This window comes from Muscardinus avellanarius (assembly GCF_963383645.1).
Source record: "Muscardinus avellanarius genome assembly, chromosome: 8".
Classification (NCBI taxonomy): Eukaryota; Metazoa; Chordata; class Mammalia; order Rodentia; family Gliridae; genus Muscardinus; species Muscardinus avellanarius.
In genome coordinates, this window is record NC_137794.1 from 56,452,805 (window position 1) to 56,475,866 (window position 23,062).

General features: G+C 31.1%; 1 protein-coding gene across 3 annotated transcripts in view; it reads left to right on the forward strand.

Annotated features, from left to right (window-relative positions):
• Positions 1 to 22,489, forward strand: part of GRIK2 (glutamate ionotropic receptor kainate type subunit 2) — a gene marked incomplete at both ends in the record, with an annotated part of 700,362 nt that extends 677,873 nt beyond the window's left edge. The window contains 2 exons of one of the 3 annotated variants that reach the window (XM_080700516.1): positions 9,293 to 9,543; positions 22,325 to 22,489. In XM_080700516.1, coding sequence (XP_080556642.1) covers positions 9,293 to 9,543; positions 22,325 to 22,489 — 416 coding nt within the window. Of the gene's footprint in view, positions 1 to 9,292; positions 9,544 to 17,953; positions 18,002 to 19,516; positions 19,637 to 22,324 lie in introns of those variants that run through there. The other 2 variants (XM_080700517.1, XM_080700518.1) reach the window with 2 other exon arrangements.
• Positions 22,490 to 23,062: the final 573 nt, after the last annotated feature.

Here is a 23,062-nt window from a genome sequence, read left to right on the forward strand (position 1 = left end):
CCAGGCCTATTTTATATTTTATTTGGAAACAGGGTCTCTTAACCCAGCGCAGCTGGCTTCGAACCTGCCCGATCCCCCTGTCTCTACCTCCCAAGCGTGGGGATTACAAGTGTGCGGCACCACGCCCGGCTCCATATGCTTTTATGACTTGAGTTAATTTCATCAAAGTGCTGCATACTATTTCATAGACTAGAGATTTATTTTTCCACCCACTTACTGAGGAACATCTGAATTGCTTTCAAAGTTTAGCAGTTGTGAATAAAACCTCTACACACATTTATGATTGTGTCTCTATGTAGACAGAAGTTTTCGACTTCACTGGGTAAATATCAAGGGTCAAGGTTGCTGAATCATGTAGTAGGAGTATGCTTAACTTTATAAAGATCTGTCAGACTGTCTTCCAAGGTGGGTGTACTCTTTGGCATTCACATCAGGAACTAATGAAAGATTTTTATTTCTCTTCCTTCTTGCCAGCATTTGACATTTTAGTATTTCAAATATTGGTTATACTAATAGATGTATAGTAGTATCTCATTATTCTTTTAATTTGCATTTTCTTGATGAAATATTTTCTAAAGCTTTTTTGACATTTGTGTATCTTCTTTGATGAGATCTTTCTGTAAAGATCTTTGGTCTATTTTTTAATCAGAATTTTATGTTTATTGTTGACTTTTAAGAGTTCTTTGCATATTTTGGATAACAGCCCTTTATTAAATATATATTCCCCAAATATTTTCTTCAAGCCTTGTATTTTTATTCTGTTGATAGCTTACATGGTTTACCTCTTTTTTCTAATTTACATATTAGTGGTTACACTTATGTTTGTCTACATTCTTCCAAGGCTCTGGTATCTTGTACCTAGTTCTAGTCTCTGTATCTAAAAAAAGTGAACAAATTACTTTTTTTTTTTTGCTATTACTATAATTTTATTTGTTTATGTATATTTTGTAAGCTAGGACTACATATTAAAAAAACAAAAATGTGGCAAAAGGTAGCCCCCCCAAAAAAAGAATTATTACCTCTTATCTATTTTGAAAAAAAATCTATTCTCTTTGTATACTTATTTTGAAGACTTGAGTTCTTTTTAATATTTTATAATTTTTTGTTCTCTTTAATAATGTTCCTAATCTTTGTAAAATATAATTCAATACATGTGTCATTTGTTGCACTGAAATCTCCAGAAGTTCTCACAAATCACTCTAACTCATGGCTATTCTGTTCACCAATGTATACTAGGATTAAGCACCCACGCTGAGTCATGTTTGTGATTTAGAAATTAATAGTGAGACAGTAGGGATAAAAATGGTTCAGACATGGTCTTTGTCCCCAGAAAAATTATACCATTAGCTGGTGAAGAAAGAAATATAAAAATATAATATAATGAATGTTTTACTAAAATATCTCAAAATTTCTTAGCACCAAAGAAGAGGGATTCTGTATATCTCCTATAAAGATGGGAAAAGATGAGCAGAAATTTGGATGAGTGGACGTTCAGCCAGAAAATCAGAGGAAGCATGAAAAGAGGTCACTCCAGCTAAAAGGCAATACAACTAAGTTTGTACTCTTGGGAGATGAAATGTAAGGAGAAGGGGATAAACATAAGAGAGACACCTCAATAGGTTAAGGAAAGAGATCTTTTAAATGTTTAAGAACTGAGATTTTATCCAATAGCTCTAGAATGCCACTGTAAAATTTAAAGCAAAAATAAAAATTATACTAATAGACTTGCAGTAGGAAAAGATTGTTAGATTTTATGGAGGATGATCCACTTTTATTCCTGGCATTTATAGCTCTAAAATTAAATTCTTATGAACGTGTTTGTAATCCATGTACTTAGGAGGCTGAGACAGGAAGATCACAGTTTCAAGGCCAGTCTCAGCAACTTAGTCCTTCAGCAACTTAGTGAGACTCTGTTTCAAAATAAAAACTAAAAAGGACTGAGCATGTAGCTCAGTGGTAGAATACCTTTAGATTCAATCCCTAGTATAAAAAAATCTTATGAACTGTTATGTTGAGTTTTCAAGATGAAAGTATTATTTTTTATTATTTCATATACTCATCAAATTAAGGGATTTAATGGCATTCTTCTTAAAGAAAATACACATAATAACTCTACACCCTTTAATAGCTATCTAATTTAAATTATAAAAGGGCCTAAAAATTGCCCTGTTGTTCAATATGATAAATGTTTCATTTCAAAGAATGTAGAATGGACCCAGTGATGCAGGCCTGTCATCCCAATGCTTTGATGGCTGAAACAAGAGAACTGCAGATTTGAAGCCAGTGAAAATTAACTTTCTGAGACTATTTCAAATATCTAAGTAACCCCTTAGATTTGGGGTACTATTAAGAAAAAGTATGTTTATTTTCTTTAAAAGTTTGGTTTAATTGATTTGAGCATACACATACATTTAATCAATTTTTATGATTCTTGTCTACCAAAATATTCTTGCAGACTTTGAAGGCAAGCACAGAGAACTCAGGGTTGACACAAATTCTCATGAGGTGATGATGTTTCATGAGACATATGAAGCAAGGGATGAAAATGTAACTTATTGTATAATATAGAACTCAAGTCAGTGAGAAAGAGACGGACAGGGACAGGTAGAAGGATCTCATGAGGGAGAGCACACTTCTAATGAACAGGACAGATGTGATAGCAGTGGTAACTTTTGTTTTTTAAGACAGTAGATTAAAATGAGCAATAACTATTATTTCTAAGGTAGTACAAATTGAAGTTAATAGAAAAAAAATGTTGGAGATAGTGAGGAAAAATTATCCATCTAAAAGTAAATTTACATATTATAAGAAAAATTTATTTTACTTTTTCTTGCTTATCCTTTAAAGGATAGCTGAAAACCTTCATTGTGCTAATGTATAATGTAAATTTATAAGAAATATATTTTTATGGAGTATTCTGTAATACTCTTTGGCAAAGGAAGCCTTTAAAAGTGAATTACAGCTGTACCTGTTTCCCCAAAAAATGTATAGGAAGAAAATCCAGATTTGGAAATATTGTTGTAATGATTTTTAAAAGGAGATATTTATGGAAAGGAAAAATAATTTTATTTATGACCTTTTAGGTTGATTACACTATGCAGAAGCCTGATTTGGAAGTAAACAAACTTTGGCAGGATGAATGGGAGATTGCCAGGGTACAGATTATATTATTTTAGCATATTCATTAAATCCTATTGGGTATTAGATGTTTTATACAATTATAAAGAAAAACTATCAATCAATAATTAAAAGCATTGTAGATCACATAGACTTTATCATTTTTGTTCCATGCAGACTAAAATAGAATAAGAAAAATATTGCTACATAAAATTATGAATTTTTGCAGAGAATTAAAAGGGCAATATGATGATCAAATCAGTGAATTATGCATAGGAGACATATTAACTATACACAACTACATACGTTCTGTGTTGTACATATAAGACACTCAAAATGGTAGAATGGAAAAGATGGAGGTTGGAAGAAGGAAGACAAGACTAGAGAGGAAAGCGGGCAGGAAAAGGAAGAGATAGGAAGGAAGGGAAGGAAATGGATAGAAAAGAGAATAGTAAGGATGAAAAGAGAAAGAGAAAAACAGGTAAAGTAATGGAAGTGTAAACATGGAAAAAAAGAAAAGAGAAAAATAGAAAAGAAGAGGGGAGAAAGAAGGAAGGGGGAGGGAGAGAAGAAAGGAAAGAAGGATGGAGGAAGGAAGGAAGGAAGGAAGGAAGGAAGGAAGGAAGGAAGGAAGGAAGAAAGGAAGAAGGTAAGTAATTTAATAAACCCAGCAAATGAAGTTTGAAATATTTGGTGAGATTTATTTTTATTATTTATATGAACCAAGGTTTTTTTAGGATTTTTAATACATGTATACATGTCTTGTAAGGGGGTCTTATGAAATCATAATTTTACATAAAAATATTTGGCCAACATTTAGCATCTAAGGACTTTTAAAGGTGATAATTTTCCTATTGAGGAACTTCTGAATATTCGCATTTGTAGGATTAGCTGCCAATCCATACACTGTCACAGAATGTCATTTGACACAGCATCTTTACCACTTATTATAGCACATTTAGAGTTGCACATTTTATGCATCTGATACATTGAAAGGTTTCAATGGAATAGATACATGTCTTTCTTCTTTCATTTTTTCTTCTTATGCAAGCCATAACTCTTCTTCTAAACATAATCTTAAAAACATAATCGTTTCTTACTTCCAATATGGATCATATGTTTAAATGGCCAAATAAATTCCCATGAGAAGAAGAATATAAAAAGAACTGAAGATTAGAAATTGCATCATGGAGCCGGGGTTGGTGGCACAGGCTTGTTATCCCCGTGCTTGGGAGGCAGAGACAGGAGGATTGAGCAGGTTCAAAGCCAGCCGCGTGCTCTGGCTTAAGAGAACCTGTTTCCAAATTTTAAAAAGTATAAAAATAGGTCTTGGAGTGTAGCCTGGAGGTAGAAAGGCTTCCAGGAACCCCAGTACCATCACCAAAATAATAATAATAATAATAAAATAATAATAATAATAATAATAATAGTAATAAAGAAAAATTGCATCATGGGAATGCAAGCATTAAATTCAGCTTGAAGAAGTATTTGGTTTACTCTAAATGGTGTTTAAAAAACAACTATTTACCCACATTTTAAATACAGAGAATTTTGCACAAATTATTTCATGTATTATAAAAATAAAAAATATATAGTCATGCTGTGTTGAAATTCTCAGTTTTAGTAAAACTATAACTTAAGGACATTTGTCTACTTTGGATGTTGCAGATTCCTAGATATTTTTGTCTACCTTACTTCATTCATTTATGATAATCTGTTCCTTAAGCATTTGAGGATTGAATTTTAGCTGCAATAATACTTTTATAACTGACACACTTAACATTTCTTTAGCTGTTTTCAAGTAAAACTTAGAGCCGGGCTTGGTGGCACAGGCCTGTAATCCTAGTACTTGGGAAGCTGAGACAGGATTCAAGGTCAACCTCAGCAACCTAGTGAGACCTTGATTCAATACAAGAAATAAAAAGGGCTGTAGGTATAGCTCAGAGGTAGGATGCCTAGAGCTTTAATCCCTAGCACCACACAGAACAGCAAAAAAAAAAAAAAATCAACAAAAATCTTAGAGAACTCTTGAAATAACACACCTCTTTCTGGTAGCATGGACCTTACAGCATAAACCCTTAATTCTCCAAATTCACCCTCTGTGCCCTCAGTTTTCACCTTGCCAGGGTATGGATTGAGGTTAGAATTGGAACTGAGAGTGAAACTTAAACTCTGCCTATCTAATGACTGTTTACTTCATTAGGGCCAAGTGCATGGCCATCACAGGAGAAAAAATAGATATATTCTTTGATCTCAGTATGTCCTTGAGATTTCACAACTTGATGAAATTCAGTCCACATTTGACTTCAGTTAGCATTTATGTAGAAATGTTTCTCAGTGAGTTTCAGATTATATATTAGAGAAGTAACAATTCATTGTTGAATTACTGTTCTTTTTTTTTTTTTTTTTTGGTGGCACTGGGGTTCCTAGAAGCCCTTTTACCTCAGGGCTACACCCCCAGACCTGATTATATATATATATATATTTTTTTTTTTTTTAACAGAGTCTCTTAAGCCAGCACGGCTGGCTTCGAACCTGCATGATCCTCCTGTCTCTGCCTTCCAAATGCGGGGATTACAAGTGTGCGCCACCACGCCCGGCTACTTTTTTATCTTTAAAAAGAATACTTTAAATCAATGACAATAATAAGTAAAATATAAGTGATTTACTGTTATTATTTTGCTATATTACTTAATTCTGTTAAGATATCAGAATGATGTATATTAACATTGTAGGTTTAATTAAAGATTAAAACAAAATATCAGTTACACATTTCTATTTACAAGAAAACATGTGCATAGAGATTTTCTGGCAATGGTAAATTATTGTATTCATAATCATTTTTGGGAATAGCAAGCTCAGCTGGCAAGAAATTGAGGTGTCCATCACTTGTTGAGAAGTGGGCTGCTTTTATTTTTCTATGTCTATGTTTTTAAAAAAAATATAATGGGGAACATTGTATTTGAATATATTAGAAGAGGCGTCCCCATGCAGTTCAGTAGGTAATAAAATTATACTTTCAATACAGCTCAGCATGGAAAATGAGCTGACTCAAAGTATTTATCTGGATTAAGAATATTCTATATTTGAAAGTCTATTTTCCATGTAATCAGCCTCAAATCCTGCTTCTAACTGTACTTTAGCAAACAAACTTCATCTCTGTGTTAGCTAGGTATGGCCATTTTCTCAATCATTCCCAGCACAGGATTTGTTTCAGATACAATACCATTTTCTAATTGAATCATACAGTTGATAAACTGTTATTATGCTTAAAGAGAAAACTTTTTTACCATTTTCAATTATACATTTATTTCGCAGGAGGAAGAAAAACCATGAATAATAATGGTTATTCAGAGTAAAAGTGACCTAACAGCTCTAGGCTAAACATAGTGAATGAATGAACACGGGCAGCCAAACAAGATGGCTCTGATAGTGTTTTATTACATGTCAGAAAGACACAAATTACAAAATTGTCACTCTTATATTAAGAATGTTCTTAATTAGATATTATACTTCCCAGAATATGCAAACATTTCTCTAGCGCTTATTAAGTAAGAAGTGATTGAAAAATCAGAGATGAATTAACAGATCTTTAATTCTAAAGAGCTTGTAATGTAGAATAGGCCACATATAGACAGGGAAATAGTAATAATGAATGACCTAAGCTGATTATTCAGTAAGTGAGCAAATATTGTAGAAAGTAGAGCAGTTCTAGGCTGAGACACCAAGACTAAAATGGTTGCTGGGGGAAAGAGGGCAGAATCCACACTCAACACCAGCATTTTTCTTTTTTTTACAAGTTAGGAAGATAAAATTTATTTGTAAAATTTTTATCATTATTATTATTTTGCAGTACTGGGAATGGAACCCAGGGACATTCTACCTCTCAGCTATAATCTCAACCCTATGTTTTTTTTTTTTTAAATTAGGTCTCACTACGTTGCTGAAGCTGAGGTTTTTCATCAACCCAAGATCCTCCTGTCTCAGCCTCCCAAGTATTGGGATTACCTTCATGCACTAACATGCCCAGCTTGTAAAATTTTAACATAGAAAAAAACAGAACAAATGAAAATTAGGTCCATTTAGTTAGAAGCATTGTCATTTGAGTAGTATTTGAAAGAGCACAAGAAGAAAACCCAGCAGCTGAAATATCCTTAGTATACTTAGTGACTATTTCATAATAAAACTTGCACTTTTTTTTTTTTTTTGTGGTACTGGGATTCCTGGAAGCCCTTCTACTCTGGACTACACTCCCAGACCTAGTTTTTAAAATATATTTTTGTATTTGGAAACAGGGTCTCTTTAATCCAGCAAAGCTGGTTTCGAACCTGAGTGATCCTCCTGTCTCCGCCTCCCAAGCAGAGATTACAAGCATGTGCCACCATGCCTGGCAAATTTGCACTTTTTTTTATAAGTTGTGAAAAAATGTTTTGTAGACTTCTAGTTCTTTTGAGTAGATAAAAGGATGTGTTAAAGAAACGGCTCAGCAGTTGTGTTAGGTAGCTCTTCCTATCTGAAGCTTCAAGAAGCATGTTCCCTAAAATTCCCCTTGGCTTTTACTTTGCCCTACTCAAGCTAAAAGAGATATACAGATGTAGATATATTGACATATATAAGCAAATGTGGTACTGGATAAAAGCTGAAATATTTAGTATTTTTCTGTAAGTAAGGAAACACACTGGGTGAATTTGGGCAGAAAAGTGTAATGTTAATATAGTGTTCTAGGAAAGAAAATTATACTTTAAAAGTAAGATATTTCTGGGTGGAAAAATTTAGTAAGATCAATCCCTTGGGAGAGATGTTAAAAGATACATGTAATTCATTATTCTTTTTGTGCTTCTGGACATTAAATTAGCAAAATAATACTTATATCGCTGCTAATAAGATGAATATTTACCCTCATAAGCATAAATAAAAATTTATTTTAATTTGTTGCTTCCGGCAGAAAAGAAAATCTTCCCCAAGCATAAAATGATAAAAAATCAAAAATAAATACTAAAATGTCTGGCTATAGGGTCCCTGAATTAGGAATTAAGTTTCTATAATGAAATTTGGGGGGCTGGGGGTAGAACCCAGAGGCATTCTACCTCTTGGCTACATCCCTAGTCCTTTTTGTTTTGTTTTATTTATTTTAAAAAAAAATTTTGTGGTAATGGGGATAGAACCCAGGGGCATTCTACTTCTGAGCTAAACCCTCAACCTTATTTCTTATTCTTTATTTTGAAATAGGGTCTCACTGAGTTGCAAAGGATCACTAAATAGCTGAGGCTGGCTGCGAACTGCGATCCTCCTGTCTCAGCCTCCCAAAGGCTGGGATTACAAGCATGCGCCACCACACCAGGCTTTTTGTTTTATTTTGAAACAACGTTTTGCTAAATTGATGAAAGCCTGACTAAATTACTGAGGCTGTCTTCAAATCTACAATCCTCCTGTCTCAGACTCCCAAGTACTGGATTATAGGCTTGTGCAACCATACCAAGCTGCCATAAAGATTTTGAATAAACAGAGTCTATACAACCTGTGACTTTTTAATTTTGTGCTTTTATTGGTGCATTATAGTCTCATATGATAATGTAAATCATGTTAACTATGACATACATGCACAGGGTGCCCCTCCCCATTTCCCCCAACCTGTGCTTTTTAAAGCTCACATCAATTAGAAAATGAAAGTAAATGCTCATTATCTACAAATTATTACAGTTTGTTAATCATGACTACTTTAAATTATAATATTTAATCTAAGGAAACACAATTTTTCACTACTTTGCTAAAATGTAGAAACTATTGATTTATCAATACTCTGGCTTATTAGAACTGTTCTGAGACATGAACTAAACATCTTTGTACTCTATACATTTCTTTTCACGAGTTTCTACTTACTGTTGTTATTTTCCAATGCTCTCAGCTGTCTGCCTTTCAGAAGGAGGAAATGCTTATTTTTTTTTCTTCAAAGCAAAATACACATTACTCTTTCAAATCTAGAAAGGCTTTCTGCTTTATTTATCTTACTAAACTTCTAGAATCTGCCTTTTACCAGTTGATCTTTCCTACTGAAAATAAGCACTGGCACACTCTGAAGCCTTTGAAAAGTGTCTGCACTCCTCTCATCACACTAACCTTTAATTAGGATGTTTTGTTTTCCTTGAAATAATGCACCTGCCCTCTCTTTTCTCAGGTTCTCCATATCGAGACAAAATCACCATAGCAATTCTTCAGCTGCAGGAGGAGGGCAAGCTGCACATGATGAAGGAGAAGTGGTGGAGGGGCAACGGCTGCCCAGAAGAGGAGAGCAAAGAGGCCAGTGCCCTGGGGGTGCAAAATATTGGTGGCATCTTCATTGTGCTGGCAGCCGGCTTGGTGCTCTCGGTTTTTGTGGCAGTGGGAGAGTTTTTATACAAATCCAAAAAAAACGCTCAATTGGAAAAGGTAAATGTCACTTTTTTGCAATTTAAGTCACTGTTTTTCCTGCTAATAAAACACAAATGAAAAGCATTTTGAGATTTCCAACTGACGGTATTGCTTAGAACCATGGCTGTTAATTGTCTGTGTCATTCATTATATAACAAAAATTATATTTTGTGAAATATAATATATTTCACAAAAAGACTCATAATCATCCTCATGAATTTTAATTTAATTGTAATATATTTAATCATAGTCAGCTTCAGGACAAATGGCTTTTTCCATCTTATTGGGAACTGAATAAAGAGGAACTTTCATTGCTTAGAGTTCACTGTGGTTAGTTAAATGGGGGGTTATAGTGGATGAAAGAAGCAAAATTAAAGAATCATATTATGAAAGAGATAATGTTCTACAGTTAAAAAGGATTTTAAGATACAATAGTAGTTAACAGTTTCAATCTAGAGAATAGATGAAAATGTTATTTGAATATTATTAGCCCGATAACTTTATAATTAAATATTAGCTAGCATCATGAAATATACAATTAATTTTCTATGGTAATGAATTTCTGAAAATATCGTGGTTTATATTTTGCCATTTAATATAGATCTTTTTCCCTTGCTGCAGAGTCTTTATAAGAATATATATAACCTCAAAATATTGAGGCTATTATAAATGTCTTTGTATTTTAATACATTAGTTGTTTGTATAAATGCTTTTGTACTATATTCTTGAGAGGTTTGTGATCTCATTTAGATTATTCATTTCTAGTCTATAATTTCCTCATTTCTACAAAAATGAGGAACAATATAAAAATCATTAAGATAGTACTTGACATTTATTGTTTGTGAATGCTTTAGATCTGGGCATGAAATAACTAATATTTTAAAGTCTTCCAGCACTTTATTTCAATAGTTTGGGGTATGTAATCATCTTTTTTATTTTTAATAAAACACAACAAATATTAGATTTTAATTTTAGAACTTGTTTTAGAGTGATGTTATAGTCTTTTTAATTTTCAAATGGTTTATGCAATTTTATTGGTAAATAAAGAGTAGAAGAGTGTTATTTAAAAATAATATACAGTGATACATGCTACTATTTAAAATACTTATAACTTTAAAACTATTTTTAAAACAGTTGAAAATATGCTTCTTTTGCTTTAATAATTAATGTTATGATGACTGACCCTTTTCCAGAATCATAAATTTGGAAATAGCATTTTTTATATTTCTACGTGACTAGAGTGCTTGATACTTACAAATAACATTTTTATAAATGAATATTTTGATAATTCCATTCTGTATATGACTAAAATAATTATAAACATTGAAACATTCAGGAAATCACAGAATTTATTTTCCCACATCAAAGATGGCTATTTCTGCTGGCATGGCTAAATCAAATATTTGTTGCACTTGTGTGACTGATGGTTATATCTAAGTATACTTTTTGTATCATGATCCTTTCTGTGGTATGAAATGAGATTTGAAGTTATGTTCAGAAGATTGATCAAGGACCAACCATATTAACACATTGATTAACAATGTAATTACAGTTTGTCAGTAAATGTGATATTTGATTAATTATTGCTTAAAATAAGTCCACTATAGAAGGAATTTGGCTTTTCTAATTGGAACCTCAAATTACCCATATGTAATTATTTTCTTTACATTACAACTTATTATTACAATAAACCAAATGAAGTAAATCTTGACAATATGTGGTACTGTCCTTATCTCTAGGTGTCTTGTTCATATGATATACCTAGGCTATGCCCCAAAACAACTTTTTTTAAAAATAGCATTCTTTTTAAAACAAAAACAAAGAGGTGATTTAAGTTTAAAAAATAAATCTACTTCATTATTATATGTAATTGATTCCATTGAATGTTACAGATATCAGTCAGATCTCTTGGTATTCCATGGACTTTACATAACCTTAAAAAATTAGGAAAAGGAAATTGATATTATTTTTTAAAACTGTAACAGATGAGTCATAAAACATTACTCCTGAAAGAAATAAATGGGCTGTTATTAAAAATTATTAAAGTCACACTCCCCTTGCTGTCACACACAGTCTCCACCTATCTTCTATAATGAAAAGACAGATTCTCTAACTCAGCACATGTGACCATTCATGACCTGTCCCTGTCTGCTGCTGTGATTTCGTCTATGGCTTCTCTCTAGTGTGTACCTTTTCTCTAACTACACTAAATTTATTTCCATTTTCCAAGGCCATGCTTTTCATTTCAAATGAAGCAAACCTTCTTATTTTCTACATTGCAAATTCCCACCAGTCATTTAAAATCAGGCATTAAGTTGTCCAGAACATTTTCCTAATCAATAGATACAATAGGTTTGGGTACAACACATGGCTTATTTCTACAAGATGGAGGTCAGTTTTCATTTCCTATTGTAATAAATTAAATGTGACCTGTATTTCTTATGTTTTTTATTAGCTTATTTTAGGTACTACTATCTTAAAAATATTCCTTACCTGTTGAAAAATTGAGAAGATATTTTTTCTCATTTCAAATCATTTTGAGCATTAAGCCTATATATCTTTTATTTACGTATGTTATGCACATCTCCATTATCTTTAGCACATTATTGAGCTCATATTTGTTGACTTCTGTGTGGAAGTTCTTTCTATTAGACTGTTCTTTCATTTGGAACAAGAACCTGCATCTTTTTTGTATATTCAGGATCTTGACCTGTACCTGGTGGTGTAATATATCTATATCTACCTATCTATCATCTATCTATATCATATATTTACCTATCTGATCCATTTGTCAATTATGTTAATGATAAAATAGATCCAGGTGACATATTTTTAAATATGTCTCTATATAATAGAGAATTATAGCTATGTTTCTGTATAATTCAAGATGGTACATTAAATAAGTATTGATTTATTATAACTTATTCTATTTATTGTGATGAATTTGAGTCATAGTTATTCATTATTTTTTTTGAAAAACAATTTGTTATGCTGTATTATACAGCTGTTTAATACCTTATTTAATTTATTAAATTAGCTATAAGGTATTCCTAGATTTTATCATAAAACATGCATGAGTATATATAGCAATTCACAGTTTACTTATATTTATTATACATGGGTTTTTAGTCTAAATTTCATAAAATTTAAAAAGAAGGTACACACTTGTGAAATAACTTATTCACTCACTAAATATTAAGAACCAAATCTGTAATGAAATATTTTGTACAATGCAGTTAATCAAGAATGTATTAACTATAATTCTGGCCCAAATTGTGTTATCACCTTTTTCTTTACTCATTTTCTTTGATCTCATTTTAGTATAAAGCATATCAGTTCACTAAAAATAATAAATGAACTTTCCTGTTTAAATCTAAATAGGCTTTCATATACAATGTACACATAGCTTAGTTGAAGATCTACTTTGTGAATAAAATGTATGAATAGGAATATATTTACATATCAAGCCTTCTAATGATGATGATATTTTTAAGAATAAATGTTACTGTTAAAAGTTGGAAATAAAATGTCTTGTATAACCTTTATTTTGTAAAATATTATTGATAACAAATAGTTCCTGAGGACAATGTCTTTTGACATTCAAATTTGAGAAAAGTTATTAAAATTAAGGCAGGTTAAAAATGAAAACAGAAGACAAGCTGAAATATATGGCCCTTAAAAAATAAATATGAATTGCATTTTTCAGATAAACATATGATGGTTTATAATAATTTTATAATGCTATTTTTAATTTTAATGCAAATATCAATATACAAAATATATTGCTTTATATTTACTCAAACTTTTTAAAAAATTCTTTTTATTTTTTTAAATATATAACTTGATCATTTGGAAAGACATTCAAACATTTCTTGTCTGAAAATACAACCAATAACATGGGTATTTTATAATCAATTTTCTTCTTGGCTTAACTTTTCATTGACTTTAAACATCGCTTCTTAAGGTTCAGGTATAACAATTGGATTGTAGCAAACAATCTAAGATGCCTTTGTATGATTTGATAATCTGCTCATTTTTGGTGCACAGATTTGTTGGAAAGATCTTGTTTTTTTCTTAGGATATTTTCTCACAGCTGAAAAAAGCTGCTTAATATACAGAATATAGTTTTGTCTGGTAATTATAATGTATGTTGGCTTTGTAAATGTAAAAAGTTTTATAATAATTTTAATTTTTCTAAAATTATTTGTAACATAATAATGATTCATCAATTTGTTTTAAATTTATGTCATACACATTTAAATATGCTTTCTTTTAAAATGATATACACAATTCTGTATTTTTTTTATTTCAAGTAAGAATAGTAACATTTACACATAGTGTGATCTTTTTTGGCCTGGATGGTATACAGAAATATTTTCTTTCTCATTAAATTGAAAATGAATCTATAAAAATTGTTTTTAATCCAATGGCTTCACCATAAATTATTGCATGCTCTTCTATTAAAATAACACTTTAAAATGACAAAAATATTTATTTTCTTATCACTTAACTGTAAATATAATGAATACATCTGAGAAATTAAAATATGTAGACTGTTGCTTAGATGCTGCGCTTATAAGATAGTATCTCATATTGAACACATATTTTTGTTCTATTTTTCTAAGATAATTGAAGTACACAATAGTATAAGAATCATGAATTACAGTTGTTTATCAGGATATAATCCATTTCAGTCTTTATTGTTATCTGTGTTACAGAACATTGGCAAATCTAATCTAAGATAATCTCTAAATAATGATATTTTCCCTCTTACTGATAACTCAAAACCAATTTTTGTATAGCACATAGAATATTTTTGTTTATAGTTGAGTAACACATCTAAAAGATGACTTAGAGTAATAAATCTACAAATAAATGAAACTTTGAATTTGGGTAAATGATAAGATGAAATTAAAGTGGTTTGATTTAAACTTGCAAGACTATGGCTCCTAAGTGAAAAACTACTCAGAAGGAAAATGCATTTCAAAGCTGGCTGAATCCGTATTTTGTGGGAATCAGAGAATGAAAACAAGTTGCTTACAGATAGCCATAGACAAATTGCTTTCAATATACTGAAGAAGTAGTTTAAGCAGCAGTAAAATTGTACTCATTTACTTAATAAGTTATATTAATGCCAATGACATTGTAAATTACAAGTAAGCATTTTATTTCAGTCTTTGTTTAAAGTGATGCATATCTAAACATCATGAAGGTTCTGAACTTCTCATCAGTTACACTTGAGGCAAATAATTTTAACTGCGTTTAAATTTCTAAGAGTTAAAAGTTCTAACTTTTATTCTCAATAGAAGAAAATTTAACTATGAAATTTATCATTACTTACAAATTAAAAGTTTTAGATAAATCTTGGAAAAATGTTTTGGATTGTATTGTTTGTATATCACTGTTTTTCTCTGAAAAAAGTATAAGGACTTACCAAAAGACTTTTTATAATGTCTTTATATGCAAATATAAAATACTTTGAAATAAGATGCTTATCTTTATTGAACTCAATAACTGACTTCCAAATCTGCTAAAGGATTTTTGTATCAATTGTTTATGACAATACATTCTCTTCTTATCCGTACAAGTCATGTATTAAAATTAAAATTATAGCTTCACAAAAAGGAATGTCGCTATCTTATTTTTACAAATGACATTCGACCTCTTTAAAGTGTAATACCTTCAGTACAAAATGACCCAAAAGCCCATGAAAATGTTATCTATATCATGCAGTTGATAAAGATAAGTGTTTCCAGGCTCAAGTATGTTTTCCAGGGTCACTGATATCTAGCCTAACATTCTTTAAATTATAATATGCTATACACAATGAAGGTAGATTACTTAACTCTTTTTTTTATTGTCTTTGTCCCTAAAGTTTCCTTGGGAAAATATGTGGATTTGCAGGTTGAATTATTAGCAGTTATGGCCTAAAAATTATGGCTTTTAATCATCAGCTCTATCTAATGGTTACAGTTTCCAACTCCTTAAGGATAAGTATTGGAGTTGAAAATTCTTGAGAGCATAGCTCAACTTGGTTTAACCATGTTTAAAGTTGTCTGTTCTTTATTATTCTTTTAAAAAATAAATAAAGCTAAGAACTTTTAATGGAAATGATCGAAGAATTAAGTTGTGAAATCCTATCATTTCTGACAACATGATGGAACTGGAAATTATTGCATTAAGTAAAACAAGCAGGCCATAAAAAGACAAGCATCATGTGATCTCACTTGTATGTGGAAATAAAAAAAATTGATCACCTAAAAGTTGAGCATAGAATGTTGGTTATCAGAGGCAGGAGAAAGTAGGAGGCAGAGTGAAGAGAGGTTGATCATTGGGTTCAAAGTTACAGTTAGATAAAAGTGAAAAGTTATATCTCTAGATAGCACTGTACATTTTTAAAATATTAGATTTTGAATGTATTTTTCATAAAGAAATTATAAGTGAGGAGACAGATGCATTGAAAATAATTTAAACATCATGTAGCAGATGCATATATCAACATATCACATTATCAATATGCAACATTTTTGTGTTATGTATCAGTTAAATTTAAATAAATGTATTTTACTGATATATTGATGAATGTGTTATTGAAACTTGTCAGACCTTATTTATTTTTTTCAAGTTTTAATAGGGGAATATAAAAATGTATAATCATGCATTCTTTTTTCTGTTTTATATCTGCAAATGTATTATGAAGGAAAACATTGGGTTATTCTCTTAAAATTAAAGTTTTTGAGAATATTTTAATTTATGCTTATCATTGTAAATTTATCCAAGCAAAAGCATAGCAAAATTAGTGACTTAATTTACTGAGAAATATCTTTATTTCATTTTTTATTTTTATCTACACTATAATATCATATGTAAAATATTAACTTAGTAAGATAAGTGAAGCTAATAAGCTAATTCACTTACTACAGCTAAATGAGTGATGTGTATGCCTCTATCATCTTGTACTCCAATAAGGTATATATAGCTACAGTATACCAATTTAAAAAAAAGAAAAAAAGAATAGATTACAGGTAGAAAACTCAACTGAGAATGAAATCATCACTAATGAGGCTACGTAATATAAGAAAGCATTCAGAGAAGTAAAGAAGTAAAGGTTCTTGTCTTAGATCTGATACTAGTTCTGTGCATAGCATTAGATATGTAACTTGGCTTAAGTTCTAGTTTCTTTTATTATGAAATTACAGTGATTAAGCAATAGAATCTCTTAAAAACCCTACACATTAAGTCCCTTCCGATTTCGGCAAAGCTTATGTAAGTAGTATAACATTTTCAAAATCTTAGCTGCGACAAAACTGAATATGAAGGTCAAAGTTGTCATGTATTTTTGATCATGAGTGTTTTAACCACTTATCTCTTTGCTACACTTATGTGTAATAGAGCCTTAGGTTAATTCCTAATGTTGACGTATAGTATCAGCTGTTTGACATTTTTAAAATGTTGCCAATTAAACTTAGTATAAATTAAAAGGAAAAATCCACTGGTCACATTCTATGATATTTCTTTATTTAATGCATTAATATTCACATAAAGTACTATGTTACAACTTATATCTTTTGTATGCTGTATCTCATCCCATTTTAGTTATTGAGTTAGTTTAGTTACTGTTTAATCTATTATGATTTTCTGTAATTGCACTGATTGTTTTATTTACCATCTCTACATATGATCCACAATTGTAGAGACAATTATTTTCAGGGTCAGAAATTATCTGGAAAGTGTAAAACAATGGGTTGTGAATGTAAAATTGGTTAACAAATAATATAAATAAAAAAGAAAAGTAAAACAGTTTGGTTGATATATGCTAATATATAATTTTGGAATACTGAATTATAAAATCAAATTAGAAAAACTCAAAAGATATTTCCACAAGAATTTAAATAAGAACTGTATTAAAAAATGATTGTGTTCTTCTGAATAAAAACTAAAATATCATTTAGTTAATTTTATATTATCAAGAAATAGAACAGCAAAATATATAGTTTTATCCTTAAACTTTAAAAATGAAGTTTAAATGTGTCATTGTTCATTGTGGAGCATGGTTATAATAGATTTCTAATATTAAGTATTCATTTTTCTCCAAATGCTGTTATATCATGTTATCATATATTTATAAATTAGACACTTGAGCTATTATGAATAAATTATTTTGTAATAATAATAATGTTTTGAACTGTGTATCTCTGGGCTATTGATGTGTTTTCTTATTATACTCAAAAGGCAAAGTAGGGCTTAAAATTCAGTGTAAATATAGTGAGTTTCATTCTTCCAAGTCTTCTAGGAATTCATTATTTCAGAGAATGAATCTGTAAATAGAGCTTACTGCATTCAATCTAGCAAATTTTATAAAGAATTTTACTGATTTTAATGTAATTATACATGCTAACAGCTCAAAGATTTAAATTTTCATTTTCAGGAATCTTCTATTTGGTTAGTGCCACCATACCATCCAGACACTGTTTAGTAAACTTTTGAAACTTACTAAAAGAGGTTTTTAATAATGGTTAGTATCCTTGTGACTTTCTTTTTTCTTTTTGTAGTCTGTTACATTAATGTGGAGAAACATTTCTACTGTTGCTTTCACTCTAAGGGACTTTTCTTATTCAAGGACACAATGCATGGGTTTCCACCTCTAAGAAGTGGTTTAAAGGCAAGACAGTCCTTCCTTCCTTCCTTCTTCCTTTCCCTCACTGCCTCCTTCATCCTTCCCTCTTCACTTCTTTTATTCTTTCCTTCTGTTTCTTTATGGTACCCTGAGGCATTCATGTTATGTGCAGGTGATTTTTTAAAAGACATTTTATATAGTACAGTAAAATAAAAAACCTGTAAAAATTCCAATTATTACCTGAAGTAGGAAAAACAATATGTTTCTACTGAATGATAACAAGTTAAAGCTTTATTCAAAAGTAATAGCAATGTCTTGGCAACTCGAAGTAAGGGTAAAGAGTCTATTTCACAAAATCTGTGAAGTTTGAACTTTAGATACACAGGTCAAGACAGGTAATTGACATTCTAGAAATCTTAATAACAAAAAGAATATGTTTGCCCTAGAAAAACAACTAAGCAGTACTTTATAATATCACAAAATTATTTTAACTTATCATGGTGATTCCAAATCTTGCTTAAATCTAAAGGTTACCAAAGTTTTCTGATAGATTTAAAATATTCTCTAAATGAGAAAAGAACTATTGTCTCACAGTGATTTTATTAATATCCTAAAAGAATACCATTTTTTCAGGTAATCTTAGGCTGACAGATAAAATTCAGATTATTCAGAGAGAAGATCTATAAAATCGATATTTTGGCATCATGCATCAAGACCGTTGGCTGATTAAAGGTTGCTTGTGCAAAATTCTCACTTTTTAATGGCTTTTGTAAATTAGATGAAGTCTAAAATGGTAAAGGTAGGCTACAGGTTTATAATTTTGAGAGTCTCTAAATTTTTAAATATTATTTGTTAATGAAAGTTTAAAAGTATAAAAGATGAAAGTATTCTGATCTTTTATTAGAGCATGTTTTAACCTACATTTTGTATTAGCAACATTAATTTGATATTGATAAAATTACTTAAAATAGTCTTGTATGTCTTAATTTATAGTCTGAAGTAAGCATAGGATACTAAATACTGAATTTACTGAGCTTCCTAGAAATAAAACTGAGTCACTTAATAGTTGCATGTGCATGTACATTTATAAGATTTTTTCCTGAGAAAAATAAGTTTCTTAGTCTACTCTTTCAGTAGGGAAAACAATTGATATTTCTATTCTTTTCACTTTTGAAACTAATGTAATCAAAAAGGTCTAAAAGAAGAAGTTGTTAAAACATTGTTAATGTGTGTGGGATTTATCAGTTTTAAACAAAGCCTTTATTTCAATCAATAAAAGGTTACTCACATCCTATAACATTGTAAGAGTCAATGGGATCAAGTTCTGACCTTGTTATATTATCTAATCATTTCTTCTGTTAAATGTTTCAACAGAGAGCCAAGACTAAGTTACCTCAAGACTATGTATTCCTTCCCCTTTTGGAGTCAGATTTCCCCATTTCTGCAGTGTTGTCATCATCATCATCTTCATCATCATTATCATCATGTTCTTAATAAATACATCTAATAGTAGGTATTAAGCAATGAGAAACACTATATCCACATGCGGCCGGCAGGTGCCGTATAAATCCTTTATTAGAAATATCACTTATGAGCCGGGCGTGGTGGCGCACGCTTGTAATCTGGGAGGCTGAAACCAGAGGATCGCGGTTCGCGGACAGCCTCAGCTACTTAGTGAGGCCCTCTACAACTCAGTGAGACCCTGTTTCAAAATAAAGAATAAAAATAGGGCAGGGGGTGTGGCTCGGAGGTCAAATGCCCCTGGGTTCCATCCCCAGACCCACAAAAATAAAATAAAAAAAAGAAATATGACTTATGAATTTCATAACTATATAATTTAACACTGTAAATAATGCACGGCAGTGACTTTATAGTTAGTAGGGATTCGTGTGTAGCATTTAATCAGCACTCATTATAAGTGCTAATAAATTAATACTTTTACTCATTCAATGTTTTTAAACAAATGCTAAAGCGATACATTGTGTTTTGCTAAGGTTCTAGATGTGAAAAGCTTTTAAGCAGCTGAATCAGAAATGCTGCTAAATGAGAATTCAAATTTTAGGGTCACATGTAGCTGTTGTTAATGTGGTCAGCATTTAAAAAACACATGTGTGTACAAATAGAGCCATGAGAACTTGATCTCTACAATTCAGCAAGAGTGAAACACAGAAATCTTAGAGGCCAGATAGAAACCAGTGAGGATAAAAATAATGAGCCCGTTGAAAGGGTTTCCTACATAAGCTCAAACCTGAGTCATAACCTGAGGTCAAGAAAACAGGGCTGATTGGGTGGTGTGTGCATGTATATCTCCACAAGTTTTTTTTTTTATCCCATTGAGATATGACTACAATGCACCAATAAAAAATATTTTAAAAAGGTTGAAGTTAATTGAAGGATGAAAGAATTAGGGAGGGTGCCAGAGAAAAGGAAAGAAAAGAAGAAAAGTCATAGATCTCCAAGCAGAGGAGAACACAAAGTGAACAAAAAGAAGAGCTAGAAAGATAGAGCTAGAGGTACAGATAGAGAAGAGAAAAAGATAAAGAGAGAGGAATAGAGATGAGATAAAGATAGAAACAGAGATGAGATAGAGATAAGGAAAAGGGAAGAACTGAATCAGAAAAGTCATGATAGAAGAAAATGGTTGATATATATTTGACCTGTTTCTTAGTAAAGAATATGCTATTAAATAATGATGGTTAAAGTTGTCCTGGCAACCCATAAACTCTTAACAGATAAGATAGACACTGATAGGAAGACCATTAAGTAAATTATTTTAAAAATCTTTTAAAAAAATGAGGATATAGTCAGAGATGAATAAAAATGTTCTATAGTGGTATTAAAAAAATCACAAAACTGTATCAGGATACACTGAAGTTTCAGGTGAGCTACAAAAAGTCACTTTCTCTCTCTTTCTGAGTTGGTTTTCTCTTGCCCATAAAGACCGAATTAATTTAAAGTATTGTTTTTAGTGCCACAAAAGATTATATATACAAGGCTTTTAAAACCATGATATATGTGCATTATTAAAGATTTTTATCCTATATTCTCCTGAAACTAAGCTAAAATAATAAAAGTGAGGTATCAACACCTAATGCAACAAATAAATCTTCATGTTTGATTAGGTTTATTTCATCATCTTTTCATATTACTTTTTAAATTCATGTAAAGTTTTCATACTCGTCCACATGTTTAGTTGTTGTCCACATTTTGCTTCTTGTACTGGAAGATCCTAACCTAAGTCTCAGTCCTTCTGACTTTCAACTACAATATGCAGTTGGTCCATGATTCTGATTTATTTGTAACTAATCCACATCTCAATCAGGTGGGGAGAGAAACTAACATCATTTTGTTTCATATTTATGACTGTAATTGCTATGACAATGACATTCAGATATACAAAATTTCTAGGAAACCTATTGCAAAAAAGATAGAGATTAAGAAAAAATTTAGGGTCATTTACTTTCCTCATGAGATGAGTTATTTACAGCTCTTAGTTACCAAGTTGATGAGGACAAAATAAAGATAATACTTGTTCATAAATGCTTAAGATGTTATAATTTCTCACTTCATGATTAAATCATATTTGTTTCTAATCACATCAGTGTTTTATAGGTAAAAATTACAAAAGAGTAATTAAATACAAAACAATTATTTTCATATTTTTATGTCTGTGTGAGTACTGTTTTGTTGTTTTGAGATGCCCAAAGAAGAATCAATGTTTAGAGAAATTTTGCATACCTCATCTTGTGATTTGAAAAATAGTACATTTCTTCTGTTATTATTTTCAACTACCAAGAATGGATTTTTGGTATAAATTTGTGTGTTTGTATTTAAATTTTAAGGTCAATTTCTATCTCATGCTCATCACTTTTACATAATGTCATAAAAGAATATCTTATTCAATATATGTAAATTAAATGTGAATTAAATGCATTACTAGTTAAGACTTCATCTCAATATTGGGTGGAGATTTCCTTAAATTATCCCACTTTGATGACATCATTCAATCACAATGTGTTGTACATTTAAATTTACCAATTTGTTATAAGCTTTAGAATGCAATATTCCAAAACCTCAAGGCTCCTATATTGGCAAATTCATTAAGAATGATTTTGATATTGTTTCCAGATATTTACCATTTATCTGTTTTATAATAGTCAATTTTTTTGTGTTCTTCTGTAGAGGTCCTTCTGTAGTGCTATGGTAGAAGAGCTGAGGATGTCCCTGAAGTGCCAGCGTCGGCTAAAACACAAGCCACAGGCCCCAGTTATTGTGAAAACAGAAGAAGTTATCAACATGCACACATTTAACGACAGAAGGTTGCCAGGTAAAGAAACCATGGCGTAGAGCTGGGAGGCCATACACCCAAGCACAAACTGTCGTCTCTTTTTCCAAACAATTTAGCGAGAATGTTTCCTGTGGAAATATGCAACCTGTGCAAAATAAAATGAGTTACCTCATGCCGCTGTGTCTATGAACTAGAGACTCTGTGATCTACGCCGTTGCAGTGATCAGACTTATTTGATGTACAAGCATCGCGGATCAACCAAGTTACACGGGGTTACACTGTTTATCATGGGTCCCTCCCTTCTTCTGAGTGAATGTTACACGCGCATTTTGTGGCTGGTTTCAAATGCAGTCCAGTGAGAAATTACAGGTTCCTTTTGAAGCCCAACTGTTGCCAGGAGGTGGAATATCAATGTCCAACAGGGCAACCAGTATAAAAAGTAATTATAAATAAAAATACTTGGAATCAGCAAAAACTGTAGTGTTATGAGAAGCAGTACAGTCTTCTGAACACCCAGATAATAGAGGTGATGATGTTGCTAGCCCCCAACTACTCAGCATACTTATCATCTGAATAGACAATCTGTGTTTATAGGATGTGAAAAAATGTAATGCAAAACACATCTTAATCCC